This window comes from Tripterygium wilfordii, chromosome 15 (genome assembly GCF_013401445.1).
Source record: "Tripterygium wilfordii isolate XIE 37 chromosome 15, ASM1340144v1, whole genome shotgun sequence".
In the NCBI taxonomy this organism is placed as follows: Eukaryota; Viridiplantae; Streptophyta; class Magnoliopsida; order Celastrales; family Celastraceae; genus Tripterygium; species Tripterygium wilfordii.
This window is the reverse complement of record NC_052246.1, coordinates 3,040,034-3,066,300: the sequence shown is the minus strand read 5'-3', so window position 1 is coordinate 3,066,300 and position 26,267 is coordinate 3,040,034. Positions and strand designations below refer to the sequence as shown.

The 26,267-nt window shown below is 37.0% G+C and overlaps 4 protein-coding genes and 1 long non-coding RNA gene across 9 annotated transcripts; all 5 read left to right on the top strand.

Moving 5' to 3' along the window:
• Window positions 1–636: 636 nt before the first annotated feature.
• LOC120017252 (ABC transporter F family member 3) lies at window positions 637–9,933 on the top strand. Its single transcript, XM_038870414.1, has 18 exons — window positions 637–919; window positions 1,599–1,811; window positions 2,085–2,274; window positions 2,406–2,614; window positions 2,722–2,880; window positions 4,086–4,214; window positions 4,299–4,400; window positions 4,477–4,623; window positions 5,090–5,152; window positions 5,260–5,306; window positions 5,621–5,680; window positions 5,946–6,028; window positions 6,312–6,406; window positions 6,794–6,880; window positions 7,957–8,044; window positions 8,192–8,277; window positions 9,394–9,456; window positions 9,548–9,933. Exons 1-18 carry the CDS (start codon window positions 716–718, stop codon window positions 9,668–9,670), a joined length of 2,148 nt encoding a protein of 715 aa, XP_038726342.1. The 5' UTR covers window positions 637–715; the 3' UTR covers window positions 9,671–9,933.
• Window positions 9,934–10,579: 646 nt separating this feature from the next.
• LOC120016301 lies at window positions 10,580–11,264 on the top strand. The gene has a single exon (XM_038869003.1). The coding sequence runs from the start codon at window positions 10,709–10,711 to the stop codon at window positions 10,961–10,963; it is 255 nt and encodes an 84-aa protein (XP_038724931.1). The 5' UTR covers window positions 10,580–10,708; the 3' UTR covers window positions 10,964–11,264.
• Window positions 11,265–14,508: 3,244 nt separating this feature from the next.
• On the top strand, window positions 14,509–16,663 carry LOC120016300. 5 transcript variants are annotated; one of them, XR_005471945.1, is made up of 3 exons: window positions 14,509–14,692; window positions 14,972–15,066; window positions 16,413–16,663. It is a non-coding gene; the product is annotated as an uncharacterized LOC120016300 (long non-coding RNA). The 5 variants fall into 5 exon arrangements; XR_005471946.1 differs by having other exon boundaries at window positions 16,300–16,663; XR_005471944.1 differs by having other exon boundaries at window positions 14,509–14,866.
• A 1,059-nt stretch (window positions 16,664–17,722) lies between these two features.
• LOC120016681 (probable trehalase) lies at window positions 17,723–21,492 on the top strand. The gene is made up of 11 exons (XM_038869581.1): window positions 17,723–18,520; window positions 18,706–18,825; window positions 19,013–19,128; window positions 19,268–19,371; window positions 19,461–19,570; window positions 19,947–20,019; window positions 20,100–20,264; window positions 20,341–20,428; window positions 20,755–20,854; window positions 20,933–21,146; window positions 21,246–21,492. The coding sequence occupies exons 1-11, from the start codon at window positions 17,928–17,930 to the stop codon at window positions 21,330–21,332; spliced, it is 1,770 nt and encodes a 589-aa protein (XP_038725509.1). The 5' UTR covers window positions 17,723–17,927; the 3' UTR covers window positions 21,333–21,492.
• Window positions 21,493–22,112: 620 nt separating this feature from the next.
• On the top strand, window positions 22,113–25,968 carry LOC120016682 (probable trehalase). Its single transcript, XM_038869582.1, has 11 exons — window positions 22,113–22,762; window positions 22,934–23,053; window positions 23,457–23,572; window positions 23,712–23,815; window positions 23,905–24,014; window positions 24,391–24,463; window positions 24,544–24,708; window positions 24,788–24,875; window positions 25,225–25,324; window positions 25,403–25,616; window positions 25,720–25,968. The coding sequence occupies exons 1-11, from the start codon at window positions 22,209–22,211 to the stop codon at window positions 25,804–25,806; spliced, it is 1,731 nt and encodes a 576-aa protein (XP_038725510.1). The 5' UTR covers window positions 22,113–22,208; the 3' UTR covers window positions 25,807–25,968.
• The last annotated feature ends 299 nt before the right edge of the window (window positions 25,969–26,267 follow it).

Here is a 26,267-nt window from a genome sequence, read left to right as displayed (position 1 = left end):
TGAATGTCACAACGAATGAACTTAATTAGACAAAATACATGGAGAAGGGTATAATTTCTTTACGTCATTATGTTGCCCTACTAGTGGAGGTGAGTTATATTCGAGATTTAGATGATGAGATTTATATTCTATTGAAGTATAATTATCTTCTTTTTTTTTTTAACAGGAGAGAGGGGATCCGAACCTAGTTATCAATGTGATACACAACGTTTTTATCAATCTAATTAGTAGCTTGGGTGGAGAGTATAGTCATCTTGATAACATATTAGATAGTGTAAAAATTTATCAAACTTATTTGTATGTTTTTGTAAAGATTGATAATAAGGTTAAAGTGTGTGATTCTTTGTTATATTGGATACAAATTTCTGCCTAGGGTAGTGCATATTTTAGGGAAAACATAAATTTTGTTGAGGAGCTAATTTGAGAATTAATGCATATAATATAATTAATATAGTGATTGGACTTTGGGCCCAATGCATAACGTGGCTGCGTAAGTGATTCTGGTTTACATTTTTACTCTATAGGCCCACATTTAATGAGCCAATTCCCATATGGGCCGTTCTCCATCAGCAAGGAAAAGCATTACAATTTAAACGACGTCGTTTTTGTTTTTTTTTTTTACCAAGTGATCTGCTATTGGGGTACCCCTATTTTCCCTTTATTTCTTTTTCATTCTCGCTTCGCAAAGCAGTTCTGAATCTTCTAATACACAACCATGACGGAAGTGGCGAGCTCGGTGGTACACGAGGTGCTGGGTCGGCGGGTCCTGGACGTAGACCAGCCAATCATAGACTACATCGTCAACGTTCTCGCAGACGAGGATTTCGACATCGGCGAAGACGGCGAGGGCGCTTTCGAAGCCCTTGGCGAGCTTCTTGTCGCCGCTGAATGCGTATCCGACTTTTCCGAGTGCCGTTCGGTGAGTGATTCCGTCTATCATGTTTTTCATATGTTCTCGAGATAGGAAGTTACTTCATTGTGTTAAAGGTTTCTCTGGGAACAGTATTGTTACGAATTCTGTTTCGATATTTCAAGGTTTATATCATACGGAACATGTAACTTGTGATGATTGTTGACTAGGCACTCATTTATTTTGTTGCGTTTACGAATGCTGTTTGCCAGAATTCTTTCTGCTCAGAAATAAATATATTTTTTAGTGTTTCAGTGTTACCGTGAAAGGATTTTATTTCTGATTCTGGTTATTTTGGAGGTTGAGATTCTGAAAAAGCTAGGGGCACGTTGTAGCTGCTGTCTACCAAGCTAAGAAAAACATTGATAGAGTCAAAATGGAACTGTTAGTTATTGTCATTTACAAGTTGTGTTAAGTGGACATAATTGTTGTTTATTTTTGGAAACCCTAAGAAATCTCAAGGGATGATTTTATTGTTGATTCCTTAACAGCCTTTATATGGAGCTGTGAAATCTTTTGGTTTATAGATGATGTCTGTCGATAGTTCATTTGTGTTCATTTGCTTCTTTCTGATTTTGTCTCCTTTTAGTTTATAGACAGCTTGTACTGAACTTTTATGATGGTTGTTCTGCTGATTTCTTGAAGTTTTTGCCTTCCCAATTTATGATCATCTGGGAATTAATGATAGGTTTGCAGCAAACTGTCTGAGAAATTTGGAAAGCATGGGTTGGTCAAACCAAGTCCTACTGTGAGGAGTCTTGCAGTGCCCATGAGAATGAATGAGGGGATGGATGAGGAGGCTCCAAAGAAGAAGCCTGAGTTGATGGATGGGCCAGTGATGTCTGCGCGTGATAAAATGAAAATAGAAAGGAAAAAGAGAAAAGACGAGCGGCAGAGAGAGGTAGATGTTCTTTCGTAGCTTATGTTGTTTTTATTGGAATGTTTGGCATATTTCTCGACGGGGCATCGTTGATCTAATATGAGCCTGGTGTTTATACTTTAGAATTTAGAAAAAATGAGCGTGTTAGTATTTTATGTTCATTTGCTGGTCCTATGGAGCACATATATCAGATCATATATTAGATGATATGATGTATGATAATAAGGTTTCAATTTTGCTGAGTGTTAAGACTTTTGTTCTTGTTTGCTCTTTGCCTTCTCTCTGAATATTTAGGTACAATATCAAATGCATGTGGCAGAAATGGATGCTGTTAGGGCAGGCATGCCTGTTATAAGTGTGAGTCATGACGGTGGCGGTGGACCAGTGGTCAAGGATATCCATATGGAGAACTTCAGTGTTTCTGTTGGTGGTCGTGAGCTCATTGTGGATGGTACAATAACACTTTCTTTTGGAAGGCATTATGGTAAGTTTGCTTTTCTTTTTTGGATGATAGAATAAAAAGAAATATTTGGTTCATGTTCTTTTGGTTTACATAAAAATTATTTAGTAATAGAATTCAATTTATCAATTTACACTAATAATACAAGTGTACAGGACTTGTTGGAAGAAATGGTACCGGGAAAACTACATTCCTCAGGCACATGGCTATGCACGCCATTGATGGCATTCCTCCAAACTGCCAAATATTACATGTTGAGCAAGAAGTTGTTGGTGATAATACATCAGCCTTGCAATGTGTTCTTAATGCCGATGTTGAGAGGACCCAGCTTTTGGAAGAGGAAGCTCGTCTGCTCACTCAACAGGTTATATTTATAGAGATGGTCAAGCTTATTTTGTTTAGATGTTCTTGGTGCTTGTAAGTTGTAAGCTTTTTGAGCGATCCTACTGACTTGTCTGTAATACATTTAAGAGAGAATTGGAGTTTGAGGGTGCAGATGAAAGCATCAAAGGGGTTTCAAATGGCACAATTGACAAAGATGCTATTTCACAAAGGCTTGAGCAAATATACAAAAGGCTTGAAACGATTGATGCTGATTCAGCAGAAGCACGCGCCGCTACCATTCTTGCAGTGAGTTCCCTTTCTTTCTTATTATCCATGACTTGATACTGTCTGCTTGGCTTGAGCTTTGAATTGATAATTTCAAAAGCTCTCCTTATCTCATGTGTTTTGGTATTCTGAATCTACTTGATTCCTTGAACTCTTTTACGATGAAAGAAGGGAAAGTAAGGTGTTTAATTTGGATTTCTGATAAAATTAACAAGAGACCACGAAGTTACCACTTGAGTACTAAAATGTTGATATGTTGATTTTTTTTCCTTTTAAAAGTTGATTAGGTTTGAATAGTGAGGTTTTAATGTCTTTGATATCAGTTGATTGGCCGGCAGGGATGACAGTTTGCCCATGAAATTTGGGGCCTTCCCTTGCATTTTCCCAATTCGTAATGGGATGACTTTGACTTGTTGAGGTTCTTCATGGGATGATGTCGACTTTTGAGGTTCTTTGTATTCACGGTGAATATGGGTTTAATTTTGCATCACAAATCAGGTTTAATTTGTCCTGTGCCAAATATACGTAAAGCCTGAAAAAAGTTTATATGTAGTTTGACATATTTTTCTTTGGAATTACCACTGGTTACATTAATGAAATGCTGTTCTTTAATTAATTAAATTTTTTGGAAGAAGACTTTACTGTCTTTTCAAGTGAGCCTACACCATCTCAACTCTTAATTTAACTCTGACGCGAGCATTTACATTGTCCAATAAAAGGGCAATCTTACTTGCTACATAAAGGACCGCATGAATAAATGAATGAAAAAAAAAAACACCTTAAAAAAATTAATCATAAATTTTTGAACAAACAAATTACCTGTTAAATTTTTAAACAAACAAATTATCTCTAATCCCTGCTGGCAACTATTTGTTAAGATATTTTATTCTGTATGATAGTGATAGTGCATTGGTATAAATTGGGATTGGACGGGATGAGAAAGGATTTATTTGCTGCGCGAGGTTTGGGAAGGATTGATATGCCTCTTCTATGCCTTATTGCCATTCCTACTCTGTGGGAAACTGTGATATAATGCATTTGTAAATTGTAATTATATAAAAGTTCCTTGCATTAAAAAATAGTACTTATATAAATCATGTGCTTGGTTTAGATAGTGCACATGTTGGATTTTTAACTTTTCAACGGCACTATTAGGCTAGGAAATTGTTCGCTCATCTTTTTCTTTCTCTCCCCATTGTCACCATACCGATGTTGCATGTTTCCAGGGTCTCAGTTTCTCTACAGAAATGCAGAAGAGCGCAACAAAAACCTTTTCTGGGGGATGGCGCATGCGAATAGCTCTTGCTCGTGCATTGTTTGTTGAGCCTGATTTGTTGCTTCTCGATGAACCTACGGTGTGTCTGTTGTTGTATATGTCCTCACAGGATTATCCCTTTCTTAGTAGAATTTGATTTATAATGTATTTAATTTTATTGCAGAATCATCTTGATCTTCATGCTGTCCTGTGGCTAGAGTCTTACTTGGTGAAGTGGCCAAAAACGTTTATAGTTGTTTCTCATGCTCGAGAATTCTTGAACACAGTAATAATCCAGCTGCAACTTCATGTTATTTTGCTTTTTTAATATTTTTGGGGTCTCTAACTTCGTGTTTTACCAGGTAGTTACAGATATTGTCTTCCTGCATGGGCAAAAACTGACTACTTACAAAGGGAATTATGATACTTTCGAGAGGACAAGAGAGGAGAAACTTAAGAACCAGCAGAAAGCATTTGAGGCCAATGAGCGTACGAGAGCTCATATGCAGGTTCTTTTCCATGCTCTAGAGTGGCATTCTGATGATGTGATATTTGGTTTTGTTGCTTTGATGTGGTCTATTTTGGTTCAACCAATTCATTGAGGTCTTTTCAATTGGAAGACACTGTACTATTATACATATTTTATTACTTTTATTGTGAATCTATGCCTTCCCATTTGAGTTTTGGTCTCTCGCACCTGGCTATTGTAGTTGACAACAACTAATTGGGTTTAAGGCGTCTTTAGTTGAGATTGGCTGCCAGCACTTTGTATATCTTTGTTTTGCTGGTTTGTCTTTTAGGTTTCATGTCTGTAGATTTTGTCATCAGTTCATATTTCATTTCTTACAATGACATTGATGTCTGTATTACAGTGCTTTTTTCTTTCAAAATGTTGGCTCTTAATGGTTGGTTATTCTATGATCAGTAGTACAGCTCTTGTGTTTGACTTTTGAATATTTTTCTCTACTCTTGCAGACCTTCATTGATAAATTCAGGTATAATGCAAAGAGGGCATCTCTTGTCCAGTCGAGAATCAAGGTCTTTTTTACATCCCTCATTTTTGTTGAACTTTGCTTTTAGCTACCACAATCCTGCACTCTTTTTTGGATGAATATAGGTTCATTTATTTCCTTTTACCTCTGCAGGCAGTAGAGCGATTGGGCCATGTAGATGAAGTCATTAATGACCCTGAGTATGTATTGTGCTCTCTGCCTTTAATTTTATTTTTATGCCAGCATCTAAAGGCGAGCATGTGGCCCAGTAGTAAAGTTGCAAGGGGTCAACCTATAGGTCACGGGTTCAATTTCTGGAAATAGCATCTTGACATATTATGTGGGGGTAAAGTCTGCGTACATTCTGCCTATCCCTGACCCCGCCCACTGCGGGAGCCTTGTACATGGGAGTTGTTTACCTTTTTTATGCCAATATCTTTTTTACATGAGCTTGATTCTATTTGTATTTCAATTTTCTATTAATAAGATATCATGTGATCTTTGTTGTATTCAGTTACAAATTCGATTTTCCAACTCCAGAAGATAGACCAGGCCCCCCTATCATAAGCTTCAGGTTCGCTTTGCAGATCAACTAGTGAAATTCTTTATTTTTCAATTTATAGTGCTCGTGGGGTTCCTCTGTAGCATTTTAATATGCATAATTGTGAGCTTCTAGAATACTTGATTCATGGCTTTAATGGACTTGGAAAAATGACACTAACATTGATCTTATTTTTATTTACAGCAAAATAATATAATTTTTAAATCCTTTTAATACTACGCTGTTTGTCTTGGACTCCAAAGCAGATTAGTTTGATGTTTGCTGAATGTGATTGCAGTGATGCTTCATTTGGTTATCCTGGCGGCCCCATGTTGTTCAAGAATTTGAACTTTGGGATAGATCTGGACAGCCGCATTGCTAGTAAGGATGCTCGTCCTTAGAAATGTTTGTGTCTTTGTATTTGTGTGCTAACTTTGAATCTCTGAATGCATTTTTGTAATTTCATGTCAATGAAAATCTATGTTTGAGTACAGCTGGTTATAGAAATGAATAAGTGTTGGGAGATGGACATCTCTGATGGCTTGTTGACGTCTCCTCATTTCTTGACAATTTTCTTTTTTGTGAATGTAATGTGGCAATTATAAGGTATGTTCTTCCTCTTCCTGTTTGCTTCTAATATATAGCTTTCCAAATTGTAATGCAGTGGTGGGGCCAAATGGCATTGGCAAGTCTACCATTCTCAAACTGATTGCAGGGGAACTACAACCAACCTCTGGTACCATTTTCCGTTCAGCTAAGGTATTGTTCCTCTCTCTCTTTCTAAGGCTCCCTCTCAAACATGACGCTTGCTGAGTTATAATTTTTTTTTTTTCCGATCGCATTGGTACTTCTTCATCATATAGACATATATTAAAGATTGTTGGGGAGCCTTTATTGTGTTTTACCTTTCAACATGGCAAATCTTCTCTTTCCTAGTCTGAAAGGAAGAAAGAGTAAAAAATGAAATATCACTTTGTCCCCATCTGGTGAAAATTTCAAGATTTAAATAAATATTCTGGTGCTTCATTTATGAACACCCAGCAGTGATATCACTGGTCTTCAGCTTAATAGCTTCTTGAGAAGTTGGGAAATTGGGCCAGGTGTTCATGCTTCAATCTGAGCTGGCTTATATTGATTCATCCGCAGGTTCGTATTGCTGTGTTTAGTCAGCACCATGTTGATGGTTTGGACCTATCTTCAAATCCCCTTTTGTACATGATGCGCTGCTTCCCTGTAAGTTATTGGTTTCTTCTTCTATAGTTTTTTTAATACTAGCATTGGTTTTCTTCGTGGATAAATTTGTTGGTTATTTTAGATTTTTCTAGTTATACATCCCATTGTAATGTCCTCTAACTTGTCTTCTTCTATCCAAGATAGGTTGTTTAGGAGTACTTAAAATGTACTTTCAACTCATGCATAAAATTTCTGGTATAAGGTGTGTTAACATCAATGTGAGGGCTAGTTCAAAACCCAAGCATTACTATGGCAGTGATGGCCTACATCGATGATGTAGCCTCAGTTGGGAGCTCTTGGCTAGTGGTTATCTATACCTTTGGACTTGAGCCGAGTGAGTTTCAAACTCCCTCTCATGTTTAAACTAATAAGAAAAGAAAACATGACTTATAAGGTATATAAAAAAAAGGGCCTTAGTTGGGAGTTAGAATAGCCACTTAATTATCATTGAGTTCTAATGGTAGGTTCACTGAAGTGAAAGGGTGGTGATTTGATTCATCTGTCTTATTTAAATTTATGAGTAAGCTTTTTCTTGTAATTTCCTCATTTTTTAGAATTTAGCTGATTGAGTTCTTCTATATATATTTAGGAGAGATTGCTTGTTTCTACTAGTTAATGTAGTTTTGACAAGTCTTACATTTCAAAATGTGCTGTCGATAGTTGTTAATAACATCAAGAAAATTTATGAGTAAAAAACCTCCATTCCCCCCATAAACTCTACCATGCAAGGGGTGATTGAGTTTTTCCCTCTACCCCTTCTTCCCCTCCATTGTAAAAATTCCCATCCTTCTCCCTTCTCCCTTCCCCCAGTCTCCCCTCCTAACCCAACCCAACTCCTAGCTGTAAATGTGTAAATGTATTCATAAATTTTATATTAGGTAGTATAAAACAAAATGATTTATTGCTGCATCCTTCATCACCAACTTGCTTTGTGGTTGGGTTGAGCTCGTCACTCCCTGGCAATAGCCTATGGAATTTGTATATTTCTTTTGCATATCGTATTTTGGCCTATAGTTTCCTCTTGCATATGACATTGTCTAGGACTCTAGAAACTATATGAAGTTTTCCTGTTGCAGGGAGTTCCTGAACAAAAGCTAAGGGCTCACCTGGGTTCCTTTGGTGTAACTGGGAATCTTGCACTTCAGCCTATGTACACTTTATCTGGTATGTTGAATTTTATCTCTTCAGGCATGTTTGAACTTTAGAGGCTTGCCGCATGGAATATTTTTTTTGAATGGGTCTATTTCAATAGCTTGAATTACCAGAAATTATAATAGTTGCATCTTTGTGATTACTTGTTTTGTATTGCAGGTGGTCAGAAAAGTAGGGTAGCGTTTGCAAAGATTACTTTCAAGAAACCACACATAATATTGCTCGATGAGCCGTCCAATCATCTTGTGAGTTATTGTTCTTTCTTTTTGCCTTCTCATTTTTTAAGTCACTATGCTTTCCTTGTTATTATCATCTCGTAACTCGTTATAGTTTTCTTTCTTCTTCTTTGGTTTATGTCAAGACGTAACTAAACCTTGAAAGCATTGAGAGTTGAGCTTTGCTCTACCCTCCAGCCCTCCCTTGTTGTCTTAAGTGTTCTGGCATGTTGGGTAAAGAATTGATACGTTTTGGCGGTGCCATATTTCTAAGTAAGATTATATTTTCTTGACTATGAATTTTAGAACGGAAAAGACGGTGTTACAGAAATAAGAAAGCTCCTAGAAACTTTTGCCACAACCTTTGTAAGAAAGTTGCATCGCTTCCTCCTTAATGTTTGTTTGGGAGTTCTGACACCAGCCTGTCCATTGCGAAGCTCTTCTAAATCCTGTACTGTGGATTATGTGCATGATTCATCTCAGTGTGATTTCCTCTTGGGAGATGAGTGCATATGTAGGGCTGCTTGTAAACATAGCGCCCTTGTAACCATGATGCTCCAGTAAAGGTGGGTTCTATTTGTGTTAAGGAAACTGTACTAGGAAAATGGTCTTTAGAGGCTTTGAGACCAACCAAGTTATTAACAACTTCACGAGGCAAACAGACATGTTCTCTTCTGCGTATGTTTTTGCTGGTTGGGTTCCTCAGAGGGAACATCTTTGTAAGAGTGCCATACTAAAATGGTCATCAAGGTGAATACCACCGTTCCGGGAATATAATGACGCTGTCTTTTGAATTTTTTATGGTGAAAACTAGTAACTTTTTTTTAACCCTTTGGATATTGTGTGTAAAATATTGGAACTTAGAAGAATGTATTCTTTTGGTCGATCATGTCATGACATTAGAGATTGATTTTCTGTATTAACAAAATGTGTAATTTCAAAGTGTTCACACTGCAAGTTTTCCACTCCTTCACTTGCCAGGTCTTTTTCTAAAAAAAATCCTGGTTGTGGATAAATGCGTAGACCTAGAAAACTGCGCAATATCTGCTTCTCTCATCACTAGTTTTTGGATTGCAATTTTGCTTGAAATTGTGAATGTTTGCGTTGAATAAATGATCTCTGATGCTTTGGCATCTGTGGATGTAGGACTTGGATGCTGTGGAGGCACTTATTCAAGGCCTTATTTTATTCCAAGGAGGAATTCTCATGGTATGGCATCTCCTCTTTATGTTCAACATTCTCAGCAGAAAAGTTAATGTATGGTATTTAAGATGCTATTGTCTTTGATTTGTTTTTGCAGGTTAGTCATGACGAGCATCTAATCTCCGGAAGTGTTGATGAGTTGTGGGTGGTATCAGAAGGCAGGGCGACACCTTTCAATGGGAATTTTCATGATTATAAGAAGATATTGCAAGCCTCGTAGGTATAAGTTTTTGGAATTCACATGCGTATTGGATATTTTCCTGGAGTAGTTGTGGCCGCATGGGTTGATTCTGGCTTTTGATTTGGCTTCCAGTCATCGCCACGAGTTCTTGATAAGACAAATTTTTTTGGCTATTTGGCAATTGTATTTGGAATTAATATATAGTTACTTTTCTGGGTTACTCAAATTTGTCTATTCCCTGTTATATACGGTTTGAAGAATATGCATACATATACCTAATAGCTTCATCTCGTTCTTTAGCATAACTGCATTAGAGGTCGAGAATGCGGATCCTGGTCGGTACCGTGGGAGGGTGCTATGATGCCTCGTTAGACTTGGCATTTCATTTTTCTTTGTTAATCTTTGTGAGAACACCAAAGGTTATTAATATAATGGAACCACTTGGGTGATAGTCTGCTTGGTAAATGTTTTTGGGATCAACCGTATGGACTCGAGAGGTGTTTTGAGTTTGATTCCTTTGGGAGTAATAGTTTTGAGTTCAATTTTCTTGAGAGTGATATCCTTGTGGGCATGTGATGGGCGTTGATCCAACTTACATTGTTGTCATGTAGGAAACGTTTGTGGGTGTGGGTCTAGCAACTCGAGTTTAGACATATATCTAAAGGACATGGTGTCTTTTTGGTAACCAACAAAAAGATTTACTAATGAGGTTTGGCAGTTCCTTCAACCATATCATAATTCCCAAGGGGATAATCATCATAATTCATAAGTTACACTTTCAAAATTGGTATTTGTTCTTATCCACGTTAACTCAGGCTTATCTTGTCAAAATCTGTTCCGAAAAATGTTACTAAATAAATATGAGAAATTAGATTTTTATGCATAAATGGGGTCAATGTTGTAATTCCGACACCTTATTATATATATATATATCCAGACGTTTATGCTAATTGCGAATTCGTCAATCGCGGCTCTCTTTTACGTCCCTTCGCCATCTGGACCCAATTTGTGGGTCAAACGCCTCCCAATCATCTTCAACCTCTAAATCGACGTCGTTCCATTCTCGAATCAACAAGAATGGAGAATAACAGCGCCAATGCCACCGCCGACGCTACAGCAGCCGCCGTCGGCAATGCCAACAACACCAGCATCATATCGCGTGAGTCACTGGATTCTTTGGCGAGCTGGGTGAGTGCGACCGTGATCTCCGCGTTCTTCTCTTCTCTCGAGCGCTTTTCGTGCGTCAATCTCAGTACCACCGACCCCGACGACTCTGACTCCGACGAGGGTCCACTCGCCCCTGTCGATGACGTTGGCAAGCTCCCGGTCTGATGATCTTTTGCCCTCTTACCATTTCCCTCAGTATATCTTATCATCAATTCTCCAATTTGCTATGTGAAGTCTAGGGTTTTCATGGAGCTGGCCCAGCTAAGTCTGTGATGCATCTTTTTCCAGTATTCTTATATAATTTCTATTTGTTAATAACCATAAAAAGTAAAGGTTTCTTCTTGTTTGTTTGATCTTCTAAAAACGTTAAGACTTTTTTTTTGTTGGAATGCCTTGTGTGAATTGGGGATTACCTTTTGTGTTCAAACAGAAATTTCATGGTTGCCATCTCTACAAATATTGGTTTTGCTCTGTGTGATATATAATGATGATGCTTTCAATTGAATGTCCCAATTTTGATAGTTTATCTTAGGTCATCAATGACGCCCAAGTATATCAATTTTTTTTTTTATGTTCACATAGGCATCTAAGGCATGTGAGGTTTGTTTGTTCTGCTACTTTACAATTAGTTGAGGGTAATGACAAAATACATATATCTCAGCTCATACGAATGTGTATCGCTTATTCTCACATTTGTTAGATTCAATTGAATACTGTTGGACTCTTGGTTGCTAGTGGATGCTTCTTGACAAGTTCAGGAAGCATGGAGTATATCCCTGTCCACGTTGTAATAGTCACCTTATTTATGTTTTGTAACCAGCCTTTCACGTACAATTACGCTCAGGCAATTAAGTAAAGGAGGAAAGATTGACAATGGAACAGTTACTTTTTAATTATTGAATTGAAGGGTGACCTCTAACCATTTTCTCTGCAGCCTTTGCAAACCATTATCAGTGATTTTGAAGTGTAGAAAAAGCTGAGTTTAGTGATTTCTCTGGAGCAGTTTTGGTGTATATGTAGCCATTGATGCATGAGCGGTGAACGCATTTTAACTGTGTGTGAAGACTGAAGTCTGCCCTATCCATGTAGCACTTTTAGCTGGGAATACTTTCAAAATTTTTATTCTAATGCAGATTCTTTTGTTTCACTATTTGTCTATTTTCTGCGTCTTCCACCTCTCGTATGGTGTGCAAGCAATGTTTGTGACACTAGCACGAATGCTGTGTTAGCAGTTTATTTGTAGATATAAGAAAACCTCTGAAAACATGCGATTCCAAAACAAGCAGCGTGAAATAGTTTGAAACTACATTGCATTATTTTACCCTGACACTGTGAGGACCTTACATACACATTGTCTTTCTTCTATGTTCTCCTAAGTCTTGAAGCATTTAGTATCATCATTTAACAGGAACATTACAACTGTAGCCAATTGCAGCTACATATAAACCTTTCTATAATATAGAAAGCTGAAAAGCAGAGGTCTTTTTAAGAACTTGGATATGTAGTGCAGTTTCATGAATGGGCTTGATCTACTGCATTACTAATCCGACTTATCCTTCCAACAAAGAAGCATGATGATGCAACGACGGATTATGTACAGCTTCGCTCTCTTTCCTTTCAAAGCTGTAGTCTTGGGTTGGTGACTTGTTATTTGCCTCTGTGCTGAAGAAGTAGCATCTCTTTGCTGAATAGTTTGCAATTCCATTGACTTTGACTTTGGCTATGTTTCTTCTCCTTTTACAACCTCTTACCCCTTATTTATATGATTTGTGTGGAGTTTACGTATATGGGTTCCTTTTTCAGGAGTAACTGGAGCTCATTTTGTTGTTTCATTGATTTCGATAAATGACTGGTAAAATTAGCAGCGATTTTAACTGAGCTGCTGCAGTTAACCAGTAAGCTGGTTTTATGTTACGTGCCTCCCTTGTTGAACATCCATCCAGGTTTTCAGATTGATTACCTCCTTTATTAGCCAAAACAGTCTTCTCCTTGCAGGATTTATTGCCTAGAAGACAAATGGGTACATTTGTGTCCTTTCTTAGACATGTTGTGTGTGTTATTTTTTTTTTTTTGCCTGTGTATATTAACTATAACTGCAGTTGAGGGTGGTTGGTGGGTTACACTGTCATATTGACTTGGTAACGTTTTTATGTTTTCCTAGGAATTGCTGTTAGGTATTACTGTAGTCAGATTCAGTTTTGAATGTTTTGATTTTGAACCTAGAAATATATTTTGGCTTGGGTATTTTTGTGTTTGCATTGTTGATTATCCGGTTGTCTCTGTTGATATGGGTAGGGGACTGATCTGCTGGTTTCTTGGCGGAGTATCCTATCCACCTTAACATCAAACCCCCCCATTTGGCATCTTGGCCTCTTTTTTTTCCCCCAAACTAAGCATAGAAAGCATTAGTGAAACAATCCCTTTTGGTTACAAGCAACAACTATTGAATTGGGGATGTCTTTTCCTTCTTTACACTTTGCATATGTCGTAACCCCAACCAAACGCACATTGTGAACGGTATATGTGCTAATGCTAGCACTGTGAAATGCCGTGAGATAGGAGCTTCCTAATAGTATTTTCGCAATTTTCATGTGTATCCTCCTCATATATGCTCCAAAATGTAAGCTCTGCTGCATTTACAACATGTAAGCTCTGCATATTTTTCAGGCATATAATGTCATTTTCGTTGATAACACATCAGATTGAGTTTGGCATTTGTCTATTGTGTTTATGGTTTTGCTAACTGTAGAACCAATTATGTATAAGTATAGAGGTGAGTAAATAACGTCAAAGGAGAAGGGTGAAAATATAGGAAATAGATTACAAATACTGCAATCAATCATGTCAAGTAGTGTGCATGTGCATGTGCAAGTGCAAATAAATATGAAATAAAGCTTTGGACAATCACGTGTGTGAATAACAACGATGGATTGAGTTCTAGATTGTTATTTTGTTTTACTCTTGCACGTGCAAATACAGGCAAATGTGAATAAAAACAATTCATTCTAACCGTCTATCATATATTTTATTTATTTTATTTTCGATTGTGCTGTGGCAAAAAAAACTGAAAGTAAAAACTGGAAATAGGTTAGCTTCGGCTTATTCGATGTTGGGCTTGTCTAAGGTCGCTCGCTTCGCTGCCCACTGGAAAGCTTTGATGCCGCCCGCAGTTTTATTGCCAACCGCCCAAACCAGATATAACGTCCAAATGTCCAACTCATTCAATTTGGGCCTCGGCCTGTGATTATCATTTACTGGGCTAAGATTTTAGAACACCTGGGCTTCTGGGCTTTTTTCCACGACGAAAGGGGTGGCTGACTGGGCTTTACCGACTGTTACCAATTTTAGGGTTAGGGCAAATGCAATGGTGAATTGGTATTGGGCCAACAAAGATGTTGTCTTTTGCTGATGTGGTTGTATTGTAAAATGTGTTTTGCTTATGTGGCTGTATTGGGATAAGTGTTTTGCTGATGTGGATGTATTGATATTTGATGTTTTGGTGTAGTTTTGTTGTGGATAATATAGAGGAATGGAATGTTGTTGGGTTGGGTGGAAAGAGAAAGTGTGTGGGAAGAAAAAGTGTATAGAAATTTGTGTTTTGCTGATGTGACTGTATTAGAATACGTGTTTGACTTGACTTTTTGTGTAATAGAGGTGGGACCGGGGCAACAAAAATATTGGCCGAGTGTTTCTCATTGCATTTGCCCTTAGGGCTATCGAATTCCACAGGACTTTCAGATTCTCTGATTTCAGGCGGCTCCGGTGACGATGAACGTATTTTTTTTATGTCGTTCCAAATTCCGAAGCTGGTATCCAGCTTTGATTGTGTGGAAGACGAAGAAAGAAATTCCGAGGAGCTTACTTGCAGTTTATTCTTCACCAATTCTGATTTAGGTTTTCGTAGATTTCTTTATCAATTCCTTTTAGCTTATTTTCTACAGTTTTGAAATCGGAAAATTGAAGCAGATTCAAGCGTTCTTTTTTTGATTTGTATTTTGTTTCTCGTATTATAAAGTTTGAAACTTCTTTTGCCTTCCATGTGGAATGTCTTCAACCCTGACTGCAATGGTATTGTGAATATTTTTGAATGAACTCCATTGGGAAGCTATTTTCTTTTATTGGTAGCTTATTTTTTGGTCATGCTTACATTTTTCAATTCCTGTGTTGTTTCAGGAAATGCAGAATGACCCTTTTTAGGTGATCAGAATTTGAAGCCCACATACTGCAGAATGTGGAACAAAGGCAGGCCAGGATCTTTAACTTATCATGTATGCCTCCTTGACTTATTTCAAAGTTAAATATTTTCTCAGTTGGACATATAGGTAATTAATAAAATGCTTTTATTTTGTAAAACAGTAAAAGACATAACGTATAGGTGATTTTGTCGGGGAGAAAACTATGGAAATACAAAGAATTTAAGATTGTTAAAATGCTGATGCAGAGTCAAAGATGGATTGAGGATAGCAACTATTTTTAGTCTCTTTTACATCTTTGCTGACAAGATCTAAATTTGAAGAGAACATTCCATCTATTATTGAGCTGAAGGTCAGGGAAACCTAGAAATCCGTATCATTTTAGGCACTTGTTTATAACAGAGGTTACTCGGTTACCAGAATAGCTGACATGGACGCCCGGAGTAAACATACTTTCATTTTGGACCTCCTTGATTGACAGATTCCTGGGTGGAGGCCAGCATAGCTGCATACCTAGCCTTTCTTCTTAGACCACCAACATTCAATGTCTCATGAGACACCAAATTTCTAGTAGTAAAATTTTCCACAGTTCTTGTCGCACCCTATTTGTGCTTTGGCCTGTCATTGTTGATCGTCTCCCAGTAGTTGTTGTCACACGATCGTCAGTAGCATCTTTCTTTGTCCTCTTAACAAGACTTGTCTCAGCAATGGTGGTCCCAGAATTGCTTCCCGCATGTCCTTTTGTTATGACCTGGTTTACCACACTTTGTGCATTTAGTCTTGGGTTTATCCACTTCTCGTCTCCTCTTATTTTTTGGCCTACCAGTAGTCTTTATATACTCTGGAGGTAGGATTACAGAGTTTTCAGTTTTGGGCCATAAACTCTGACCATTAATGGCTTGCACATTGCGTCCATATGCCTTTATGAAGGTTTTCCTCGTGTAACACTTGTCCACAAAATCCATCACTGATAGGTGGTTGAATCCAATAGCTCCAATTGCATGACAACATGGCATCCCTACAAGCTGCCACTTCCTGCAAGTACATGTTTGCTCCTTGAGGTTAACAATAAACTGATAAGGGGTTTTTTGGACTTCAAAGACTGAGTATTCACTATCTCCTTGTCCACCTTGTAACCCAACCCTTACTTGCCTTTCTTTCCTTTTCAAGTGTGTCATCAGCTATTGGCACAAGTATTCTATGTCGCCTCAAGTTTTTCATTCTCTGCTTGATAACATTATTCATTGCTTCTGTTTACTTAGTAAATCACTTTTCTTTTGTAACTGATATGTAGATATGATTTTGTAGTGGAGGAAATCATGGAAAGACGCAGTATTCAAGATATTTAGATGCATATACAATCTCTTTGATGGACTGAGGATAACAACTATTTGTAGTCTCTTTTACACCTTTGTTGACAGGATCTAAATTTGAAGAGAACAGTCCATAAGTCTATCTATTAAGAGGAAGGATGGGGGAGATCAAGGCTCATACTTCTTTTCTTTTTTTTATCATTTTGTGGTTTGAAATAATGTTTTTCTGGTTTGTAAATTTCATCCTCAAATATGGAAGGAGACTGACTATGTTCTACTTTAATATTTTGAAGGCAGCTGGCTGATCTCATTGAAAATGATGATTAAATTTGTAATTTGATGATGTAGTTCTATTGGGCTCTTTTTGTTGGTAAATTTGGAGGAAAAAGAAACAAGAGGGTTTCATAAAAAAGTTGAGTTGTTAAGCATAGGTTATGGGGTACTGCTGGCAAAACAAAATTTCATTTTAGCAATTTTAGTTTTAATTCAAATCTTTTTTTGTTTTATTAAATTATAACTAATTTGAAATTTATTTTATACAAAATCTAATTTTAATAATAAATGTGATATAATTTTTACAGTTTATGTGTTATTATCATTTATTTCTTTTTTTCACAGCTGAAAATCACAACAGTCGTTCTACTAAACACACTCATACACAATTTATCCCTTTATGGGTCAATTTATTTTTTCATAGCTGAAAATCACAATCACCGCTCTACCAACACCCATACTTGCATTTTGCGACTTTTTGTTACTACACATTATTAGATGGTTATTGTTGTAGACAATGTTGAAACGGATATTTAATTTCCTTTTTTCTTATTCTCATCTTTGTTTTTTCCTATTTTGAACCTCAAATTAAGTCATTAAGCACACAGGCTTCTTTCTTTTCTCTTCTTTTTTGTCTATTTACATTAATTGTGCAAATGGTTTTTGTTTTTTACTTTCCTTGTGAAACTTCAATTTCAAAGGCATACACTTTAATATAAAAAATGACATGTAGCCCTTAAGTTTGGTAGCTCATGGGAGCTTAACAGGTTTATTCTATTGATTTAATCAATGGAATATTTTTATTTTCCCTCTTTTATCTCAAATTTATTGTTTTAATATAGATTCTATTATTTTTTAAAACACAATGTATAATTCATTGTTTTAGTTCTGAATTCATTTGTTTTTAAAATTTCATTGAAAAAAATAATGAAATTAAGAAATTCCATTGAAAAAAACAATGGAATTAAGATTTACCCGATAAAACTCATCTATAATGGATATTGAAGGGACTTGAGTTATCACTATATGGACTGTCTAGCTTACTGTTTTAATATAAGAAATAAAGAAATATTATATATTTCAATTGGCTGGAGTTGTGTTATGTAACTTTTATCTTTCTTTCTTTTTTATTATGTATTTCTCCTTCCAATTGGCTTCGTATTATCAGTCGATAGAAAAGCAAGTTCTTTTGAAAGAAAGAGACGACAAAGGCGAATCGAATCACTTCTCCATAGATTCTGATCGCCGGCCGCCCAAATCCTAGGTCTTCATCATAGTCCTTTCACATGTATATCTCTATATACATTACAGCCATGGCTTCGTGTCCGATAAAAAGTTCACTTATTTCGCATGGCCTACTACCATGAAAATAAACCCTTTTTTCTCTTCTTTTCTTTGTTTTTATCAATAATGGCTATCGCAAACGCTTTTTCTTCATGCAATACCCATGAAATAGGCTCTGTGGTACCTACAACTCCTTTGGTCAAGTTCCTTGTACGTGTCCAAGAGAGTGCACTGCAAACTTTTGGCCCCAAAAACTTTGATCCGAAGCTCTACGTTGATTTCTCGTTGAAGTTTAATCTGTCAAAAACTGAGTCTGCGTTTGATGAGCTCCCTAGGAGTGTTGATGGGTCGATATCGGTTAAGGATTTGGAGGGTTTTATAGGGACTTATTTTGAAGGTGCAGGGGATGATTTGGGGGACGCCAATCCACCTGATTTTGTGCCGGAGCCTGAAGGGTTTTTGCCGGCTGTTGAGAATCCGACCGTGAGGTCATGGGCTTTGGAGGTTCACTCTCTTTGGAAGAATTTGAGCAGGAAAGTCTCTGGTGAAGTCAGTGAACACCCTGATTTGCATACTCTCTTGCCTCTGCCTGGGTCTGTTATAATTCCTGGTTCAAGGTTTAGAGAGGTTTATTACTGGGATTCTTATTGGGTTATCAGGTACTAAAATGGGTTTGGTTCTCATAATTTAAAATATTAAAAATTGTTTCCATTTTTTAGAATATTCTCACTATTTGTTATGTTAAATGAAAAAAAAAAAATTCTGCAATTTGGTTTGGTTTGGGATAATATAATCTCAATTTGGATTTTTATGTGTGTATTTGGTGAATCCTTTTGTGTTGCAGGGGATTGCTGGCAAGCAAAATGTGTGACACTGCAAAAGGAATTGTGAATAATCTTATTTCCCTTATAGATAAATATGGTTATGTTCTTAATGGGGCAAGGGCCTATTACACTAACAGGAGGTAACGCTTCTGCTATGTTGGAATACCGATGAAATGCTCAAATTCCCTTTATTTTTTCAGTCAATTATATACCATGGTTTTTTTACGAATTCTACGTAATGCATTTATTAAATAGGCAAATGCTTTTCAGACATGATGTTAGATGCTTAGATGATTTATCCTAATCGCTCGCTGATGCTTTTTGCAGCCAGCCTCCCCTCCTGAGTTCAATGGTTTCTGAGATTTACAAGAGGACTTTGGATATGGAGTTTGCTAGAAGCTCTCTTCCAGCATTGCTTAAAGAATATCAGTTTTGGAACTCAGGTATCAAAAAGTAATATGTTCTTTTTTGCTATATGTTTCATTTTTTTCCTTTGTTGTTGGTGGGTAATTCTTGTGTTCCCTTTTTCTTTTTGGCCAAGCTCCATGGCTTGAACTTTTGCAATCTTTTTATCTGTTGTAGATATACATAAAGTGATCATCCACGATGCTCAGGCTAGCAGCGACCATACTTTAAATCGGTATTATGCCAGGTGGAACAAACCCAGGCCTGAATCTACAACACTTGTGTGTTTTTCTCACTGGCTCTATTAACTAACTATGACATCAAATGATTGTAGTGAATGTTATAACATTTTACTAATTGCATTTTCCAGGACAAGCATTCTGCTTCCAATATCTCGAATGACTTGGAGAGGCAGAAATTCTACCAGGAAGTAGCTTCTACTGCTGAATCTGGATGGGATTTCAGTACAAGGTGGATGAGGTATGGAAACCATCTATTTTCAAATGGAAACTAGCCCTTTTTCAACTGGTTTGCTTGCAATATTTCAATTACATTGGGGATACTAATGATCTACTGATGTTAGATGAGGTGATTTCAAATAAAATGATTATCCGTGTTTGTTTATTAATTTCTTTGATATCGCAAAATGATTCTTTTTCTTAGAAAGACGACGGTAGGAAAAGAATGATCAGGAGATTCCTAGAGCAACGTGAACAGGAGTCCTATATAAGCTTGTGCTAATTTTGTTCTTCACTATTTCCACCCAATATTTTTCATTGAAAGGCGGAGTCCAAATCGAAAGGCAAGAATATTTTACAGACTGAAATGCAAGGTAGTAACCATTGGCTTCTTGCAGGAATCATTCAGATTTCACAACAATATCCACTACGTTAATTTTACCAGTGGACTTAAATGTGTTCTTACTCAAGGTATGCTTCCAAACGAGAATACTTGAGATCAATAACTTCTACGGTTAATATGGCAAGAGCTTTCATTTATGTTGACCCAGATGGAACTCGACATTACGTACTTAGCAAAAATTGTTGGAGACAGTAAACAGGCAGAGAGTTTCTTGAAAGCTTCAAAAGAAAGGAAAAGGGCAATTGACTCAGTTTTCTGGAATCCAAAGATGGGGCAATGGCTTGATTACTGGCTCAATGACACTACATGCCAGGTGATCTTCACCCTGAACTTATATCTTTAATTGCGTTCTTTTTTCTTGCTGATTTCTTTGTTTTTGGTGTTGATAGCAATATCAAACAGTGGAAGTTTCAAACCAAAATCAAAATGTATTCGCTTCAAACTTCGTTCCTCTATGGATTGAGTCGTACTATTCAGGTTCGTAACTCATTACCCACTTTTGACATCATTATTCTGACGAGCTTAGCACATAAACAGGTCAGTCAGCTAGGCCTAATTAATAAGGCTTGGGTTTGTCACTGTGCTTAGAACTTGCAGTCTGTAATTCTGAAACTCGAAGTCTCCATCGAGCTTGGCTCTTTTAGAGTAGCTGAGTCCTTGGAATTCTTAGAATTGTTTACTAACCTACATGTGCCTGTTCTGCCATCCTATTGGCAAACCTAAAAATCCAGTTTTGCAATACAGCATTCTACTGTTGCAACCCATGACCTGTTTGGTATGTTTGATGTGTACATCTGTGCCAGATGTTTTTCTAGTAGAGAAAGTCATGAAAAGTCTTGGAAGTTCAGGGTTGGTTTGTCGTGCTGGAATTGCAACTTCTTTGACAAGATCAGGAGAACAATGGTTGTTAGTAAACAAAACCCACATGTCCTTCATGTTTTTCATATATGGTCTATTACTAAACAAACATTTAACAAGCAGGGATTTTCCAAACGGTTGGGCTCCCCTACAACACATGATAGTTGAGGGTCTAGCAAGATCAGGTATAGAAGAGGCAAGGTCAATGGCCCAAGAGATAGCTATATCATGGATCAGAACCAACTATGGTGCCTACAAGAAAACGGGTGTGATGCACGAGAAGTATGACGTAGAGAAGTGTGGAGAATACGGTGGTGGTGGTGAATACACACCCCAGGTATGGCCTGATGACAATATTTTTAAGAAACAATGGGTGATCATCTTTTATGCAGCTTTGTTCCTAATGATTTGTATTTTGTTCTGCTTGTCTATGCAGACTGGTTTTGGTTGGTCAAATGGAGTTGTATTGGCGTTCTTGGAGGAGTTTGGATGGCCACAAGCCCTGCCGATAGATTGCCAATGAGCTAATATACTGTTGAGACAATTTTTGAGTATCTGAAATTACACACAATATATAGGAAGGAAGCTCAGCTTCCTTTTTCATTGGATTGCCCTTGTAGTCACTGAAGTAATGTTTAGTAAAAAATCAAATTGATTTTTTATTAATTCTATGACTTAGCCCACTTGTTGCTTTGCCTTTATTATCATTTTACATAAAACATACTTGGACTTGGAACAGCATACTTCATTTTAGCAATTTTAATTTTTTATCTTTTTCTTGTTTTATTAAATTATAACTAATTTAAAATTTATTTTATACAAAAAATAATTTTAATAATAAATATAATATAATTTTCACAGCTTATGAGTTATCATTACTTATTTCATCATTCATGAGTAAACTTTTTTTCACAACTGAAAATCACAACACGCGCTCCACCAAACATATCCATAAACACACATTATGAGTCACATGTTTTTTGATAGCGAAAATTTATAATCATTGGTTTACCAAACACACCCTATACTAACTCAAATTGTGCACATGGGCTTTTTTTTTTTTGTCTTTTTGCAATAATTTTGCAAATGGGTTTGGCATACTTCCCTTGTGAAATTTCAATTTCAATGGCATCTACTTTAATATAAGAAATAAAAAAATTATATATTTCAATTACTGGTAACTGTTATCATGTCCTCTTTCTCCTTCCAATGGGCTTCGCATAAATATATCACTATCAGTCGATAGAAAAGCTACTTCTTTCCAAGGAAAAAAAAAACCTTCTTTTCAAAGAAGAGAGACATCAAAGGACAATCAAAATAAAGTCTCCGTAGATTCTGATGCCGGCCGCCCAAATAGTCTTTTCCATATATATCTCTATATACATTACAATTTACAGCCATGGCTTCCTCTCCGAGAAAAATGGCTGTCACAAACGCTTTCTCTTCATGCAATACCCATGAAATAGGCCCTGTGGTACCTACAACTCCTTTGATCAAGTTCCTTGTACGTGTCCAAGAGAGTGCACTGCAAACTTTTGGCCCCAAAAAATTTGATCCGAAGCTGTACGTTGATTTGTCGTTGAAGTTTAATCTGTCAAAAACTGAGTCTGCGTTTGATGAGCTCCCTAGGAGTGTTGATGGGTCGATATCGATTAAGGATTTGGAGGGTTTCATAGGGACTTATTTTGAAGGTGCAGGGGATGATTTGGGGGACGCCAATCCACCTGATTTTGTGCCGGAGCCTGAAGGTTTTATGCCGGCGGTGGAGAATCCGACCGTGAGGTCATGGGCGTTGGAGGTTCACTCTCTTTGGAAGAATTTGAGCAAGAAAGTCTCTGGTGACGTCAATGAACGCCCTGATTTGCATACTCTGTTGCCTTTGCCTGGGTCTGTTATAATTCCTGGTTCAAGGTTTAGAGAGGTTTATTACTGGGATTCTTATTGGGTTATCAGGTATTAATTAAAATGGGTTTGGTTCTCATAATTTAAAATATTAAAAATTTGTTTCCATTTGTTAGAAAATTCTCACTATTTGTTATGCAATTGGTTGATATTTCGTTTGGTATAATATAATCTTAATTTGGATTTTTATGTGTGTATTTGGTGAATCCTTTTGTGTTGCAGGGGATTGCTGGCAAGCAAAATGTATGACACTGCAAAGGGAATTGTGAATAATCTTATTTCCCTTATAGATAAATATGGTTATGTTCTTAATGGGGCAAGGGCCTATTACACTAATAGAAGGTAATGCTCCTCTCTTTCGTTTATGTATACGCTGCCCTCTTTTTTAATGGGTGTGTGTGTATGTTTTGTCAGTTATTTATTTAGTTAATTTGTTTGAACTATCAACTCCATTTCACTTGCTAATTGTTTCTTGGATTGCTCATTATTTGGACTATTAATTGATTTACTTTTCCTGTTTGCTTAATTTCTTCATTCTTTTTTAGTATATGCAAATCAATTATCCTGCCGAATAGGATGTGGATCAAATGCTGCTCAATTTCCGTGTATTTTTTCATTCAATTATATACCATGGTCTTTTTTACGAATTCTACGTAGTGCATTTATTATATAGGCAAATGCTTTTCATACATCATGTTAAATGCTTAGATGCTTCATCTTAATCGCTCGCTGATGCTTTTTACAGCCAGCCTCCCTTCCTGAGTTCAATGATTTCTGAGATATACAAGAGGACTCTGGATATGGAGTTTGCTAAAAGCTCTCTTCCAGCATTGCTTAAAGAATATCAGTTTTGGAATTCAGGTATCAAAAAGTATATGTTCTTTTTTGTTATATGTTTGATTTTTTTTTTCTTTGTTGTTGATAGCTAATTATTGTGATTCCTTTTCTTTTTGGCCAAGCTTTGTGGCTTGAACCTTTGCAATCCTTTTGTCTGTTGTAGATATACATAAAGTGATCATCCACGATGCTCAGGCTAGCAGCGACCATACTTTAAATCGGTATTGTGCCAGGTGGAACAAACCCAGGCCCGAAGCTACAACACTTGTGTGTTTTTCTCACTGGCTCTGTTAACTAACTATGACATCAAATGATTGTAGTGAATGTTATAACATTTTACTAATTGCATTTTCCAGGACAAGCATTCTGCTTCCAATATCTCGAATGACTTGGAGAGGCAGAAATTCTACCAGGAAGTAGCTTCTACTGCTGAATCTGGATGGGATTTCAGTACAAGGTGGATGAGGTATGGAAACCATCTATTTTCAAATGGAAGCTAGCCCTTTTTCAACTGGTTTGTTTGCAATATTTCAATTACATTGGGGATACTAATGATCTACTGATGTTAGATGAGGTGATTTCAAATAAAATGATTATCCGTGTTTGTTTATTAATTTCTTTGATATCGCAAAATGATTCTTTTTCTTAGAAAGACGACGGTAGGAAAAGAATGATCAGGAGATTCCTAGAGCAACGTGAACAGGAGTCCTATATAAGCTTGTGCTAATTTTGTTCTTCACTATTTCCACCCAATATTTTTCATTGAAAGGCGGAGTCCAAATCGAAAGGCAAGAATATTTTACAGACTGAAATGCAAGGTAGTAACCATTGGCTTCTTGCAGGAATCATTCAGATTTCACAACATTATCTACTACGTTAATTTTACCAGTGGACTTAAATGTGTTCTTACTCAAGGTATGCTTCCAAACTAGAATACTTGAGATCAATAACTTCCACGGTTAATATGGTAAGAGCTTTCATTTCTGTTGACCCAGATGGAACTCGACATTACGTACTTAGCAAAAATTGTTGGAGACAGTAAACAGGCAGAGAGTTTCTTGAAAGCTTCAAAAGAAAGGAAAAGGGCAATTGACTCAGTTTTTTGGAATGCAAAGATGGGGCAATGGCTTGATTACTGGCTCAATGACACCACATGCCTGGTGATCTTCACCCTGAACTTATATCTTTAATTGCGTTTTTTTTTTTTCTCGCTGATTTCTTTGTTTTTGGTGTTGATAGCAATATCAAACAGTGGAAGTTTCAAACCAAAATCAAAATGTATTCGCTTCAAACTTCGTTCCTCTATGGATTGAGTCGTACTATTCAGGTTCGTAACTCATTACCCACTTTGACATCATTATTATGACGAGCTTAGAACATAAACAGGTCAGCAGGTAGGCCCAATTAATTAGGCTTTGGTTTGTCACTGTGCTTAGAACTTGCAGTCTGTAATTCCGGAACTCCAAGTCTCCATCGAGCTTGGCACTTTTAGAGTAGCTGAGTCCTTGGAATTCTTAGAATTGTTTACTAACCTACATGTGCCTGTTCTGCCATCCTATTGGCAAACCTAAAAATCCAGTTTTTATGGCCTAAAATGCATACTAGTAGGCAATACAGCATTCTACAGTTGCAACCCGTGACCTGTTTGTTATGTTTGATGTGTACATCTGTGCCAGATGTTTCTCTAGTGGAGAAAGTCATGAAATGTCTTGAAAGTTCAGGGTTGGTTTGTCGTGCTGGAATTGCAACTTCTTTGACAAGATCAGGAGAACAATGGTTGGTAGTAAACAAAACCCACACGTCCTTCATGTTTTTCATATATGGTCTATTACTAAACAAACATTTAACAAGCAGGGATTTTCCAAACGGTTGGGCTCCTCTACAACACATGATAGTTGAGGGTCTAGCAAGATCAGGTATAGAAGAGGCAAGGTCAATGGCACAAGAGATAGCTATATCGTGGATCAGAACCAACTATAGTGCCTACAAGAAAACGGGTGTGATGCACGAGAAGTATGACGTAGAGAATTGTGGACAATACGGTGGTGGTGGCAAATACGCACCCCAGGTATGGCCTGATGACAATATTATTAACTAAGAGCCAATAGGTGATTATCTTTTATCCTGCTTTGTTCCTAATGATTTGTATTTTGTTCTGCTTGCCTATGCAGACTGGTTTTGGTTGGTCCAATGGAGTTGTATTGTCGTTCTTGGAGGAGTTTGGATGGCCTCAAGAACTGCCGATAGATTGCCAATGAGCTAGGATAAGGTTGAGACAATTTTTGAGTATCTGAAATAGCATATTTCTGAGACAATATAATGAACAAGCTAAGCTCAGCTTCCTTTTTCACTGGTTTGCCCTTGTAATCACTGAAGTAATGTTTGGTAAAAATAAAATTGATCTTTTATTAATTCTAGGACTTAAACCTGCAGAAATCTGGTGATATTTTCTTTCCTGCTTTCTTTCTCCCATATTGTGGAGAGACTATTTCATGGATGGTTTAAATCTACGATGCTGAGGATGCAATGAACAGCCTTACTACAAGGCATCAAAGCCTCACCATAATATTATGAACAGCTTTAGATGCTTCGAATTTGAATAGGAATTCGGATTGTCAAGCTGCTGTTTTGGTATTCGACATACCTGCAACTATGTTTCCCTCTCTAAGCACAAGAATAGAAGTATTTACACGGAATTCAGACAGAAATTTGAGATGGT

Excerpts from the sequence above, each read along its gene's own strand:
- LOC120017252 (XM_038870414.1), top strand. The coding sequence starts at position 716 with ATGACGGAAGTGGCGAGCTCGGTGGTACACGAGGTGCTGGGTCGGCGG. Across the intron at positions 4,401-4,476 it reads CTCGAGAATTCTTGAACACA|GTAGTTACAGATATTGTCTT; the intron begins GTAATAATCCAG and ends GTGTTTTACCAG. Across the intron at positions 6,881-7,956 it reads ACATGATGCGCTGCTTCCCT|GGAGTTCCTGAACAAAAGCT; the intron begins GTAAGTTATTGG and ends TTCCTGTTGCAG.
- LOC120016301 (XM_038869003.1), top strand. The coding sequence starts at position 10,709 with ATGGAGAATAACAGCGCCAATGCCACCGCCGACGCTACAGCAGCCGCC.
- LOC120016681 (XM_038869581.1), top strand. The coding sequence starts at position 17,928 with ATGGCCTACTACCATGAAAATAAACCCTTTTTTCTCTTCTTTTCTTTG. Across the intron at positions 18,521-18,705 it reads GATTCTTATTGGGTTATCAG|GGGATTGCTGGCAAGCAAAA; the intron begins GTACTAAAATGG and ends TTTGTGTTGCAG. Across the intron at positions 19,372-19,460 it reads GGCCTGAATCTACAACACTT|GACAAGCATTCTGCTTCCAA; the intron begins GTGTGTTTTTCT and ends TGCATTTTCCAG.
- LOC120016682 (XM_038869582.1), top strand. The coding sequence starts at position 22,209 with ATGGCTTCCTCTCCGAGAAAAATGGCTGTCACAAACGCTTTCTCTTCA. Across the intron at positions 22,763-22,933 it reads GATTCTTATTGGGTTATCAG|GGGATTGCTGGCAAGCAAAA; the intron begins GTATTAATTAAA and ends TTTGTGTTGCAG. Across the intron at positions 23,816-23,904 it reads GGCCCGAAGCTACAACACTT|GACAAGCATTCTGCTTCCAA; the intron begins GTGTGTTTTTCT and ends TGCATTTTCCAG.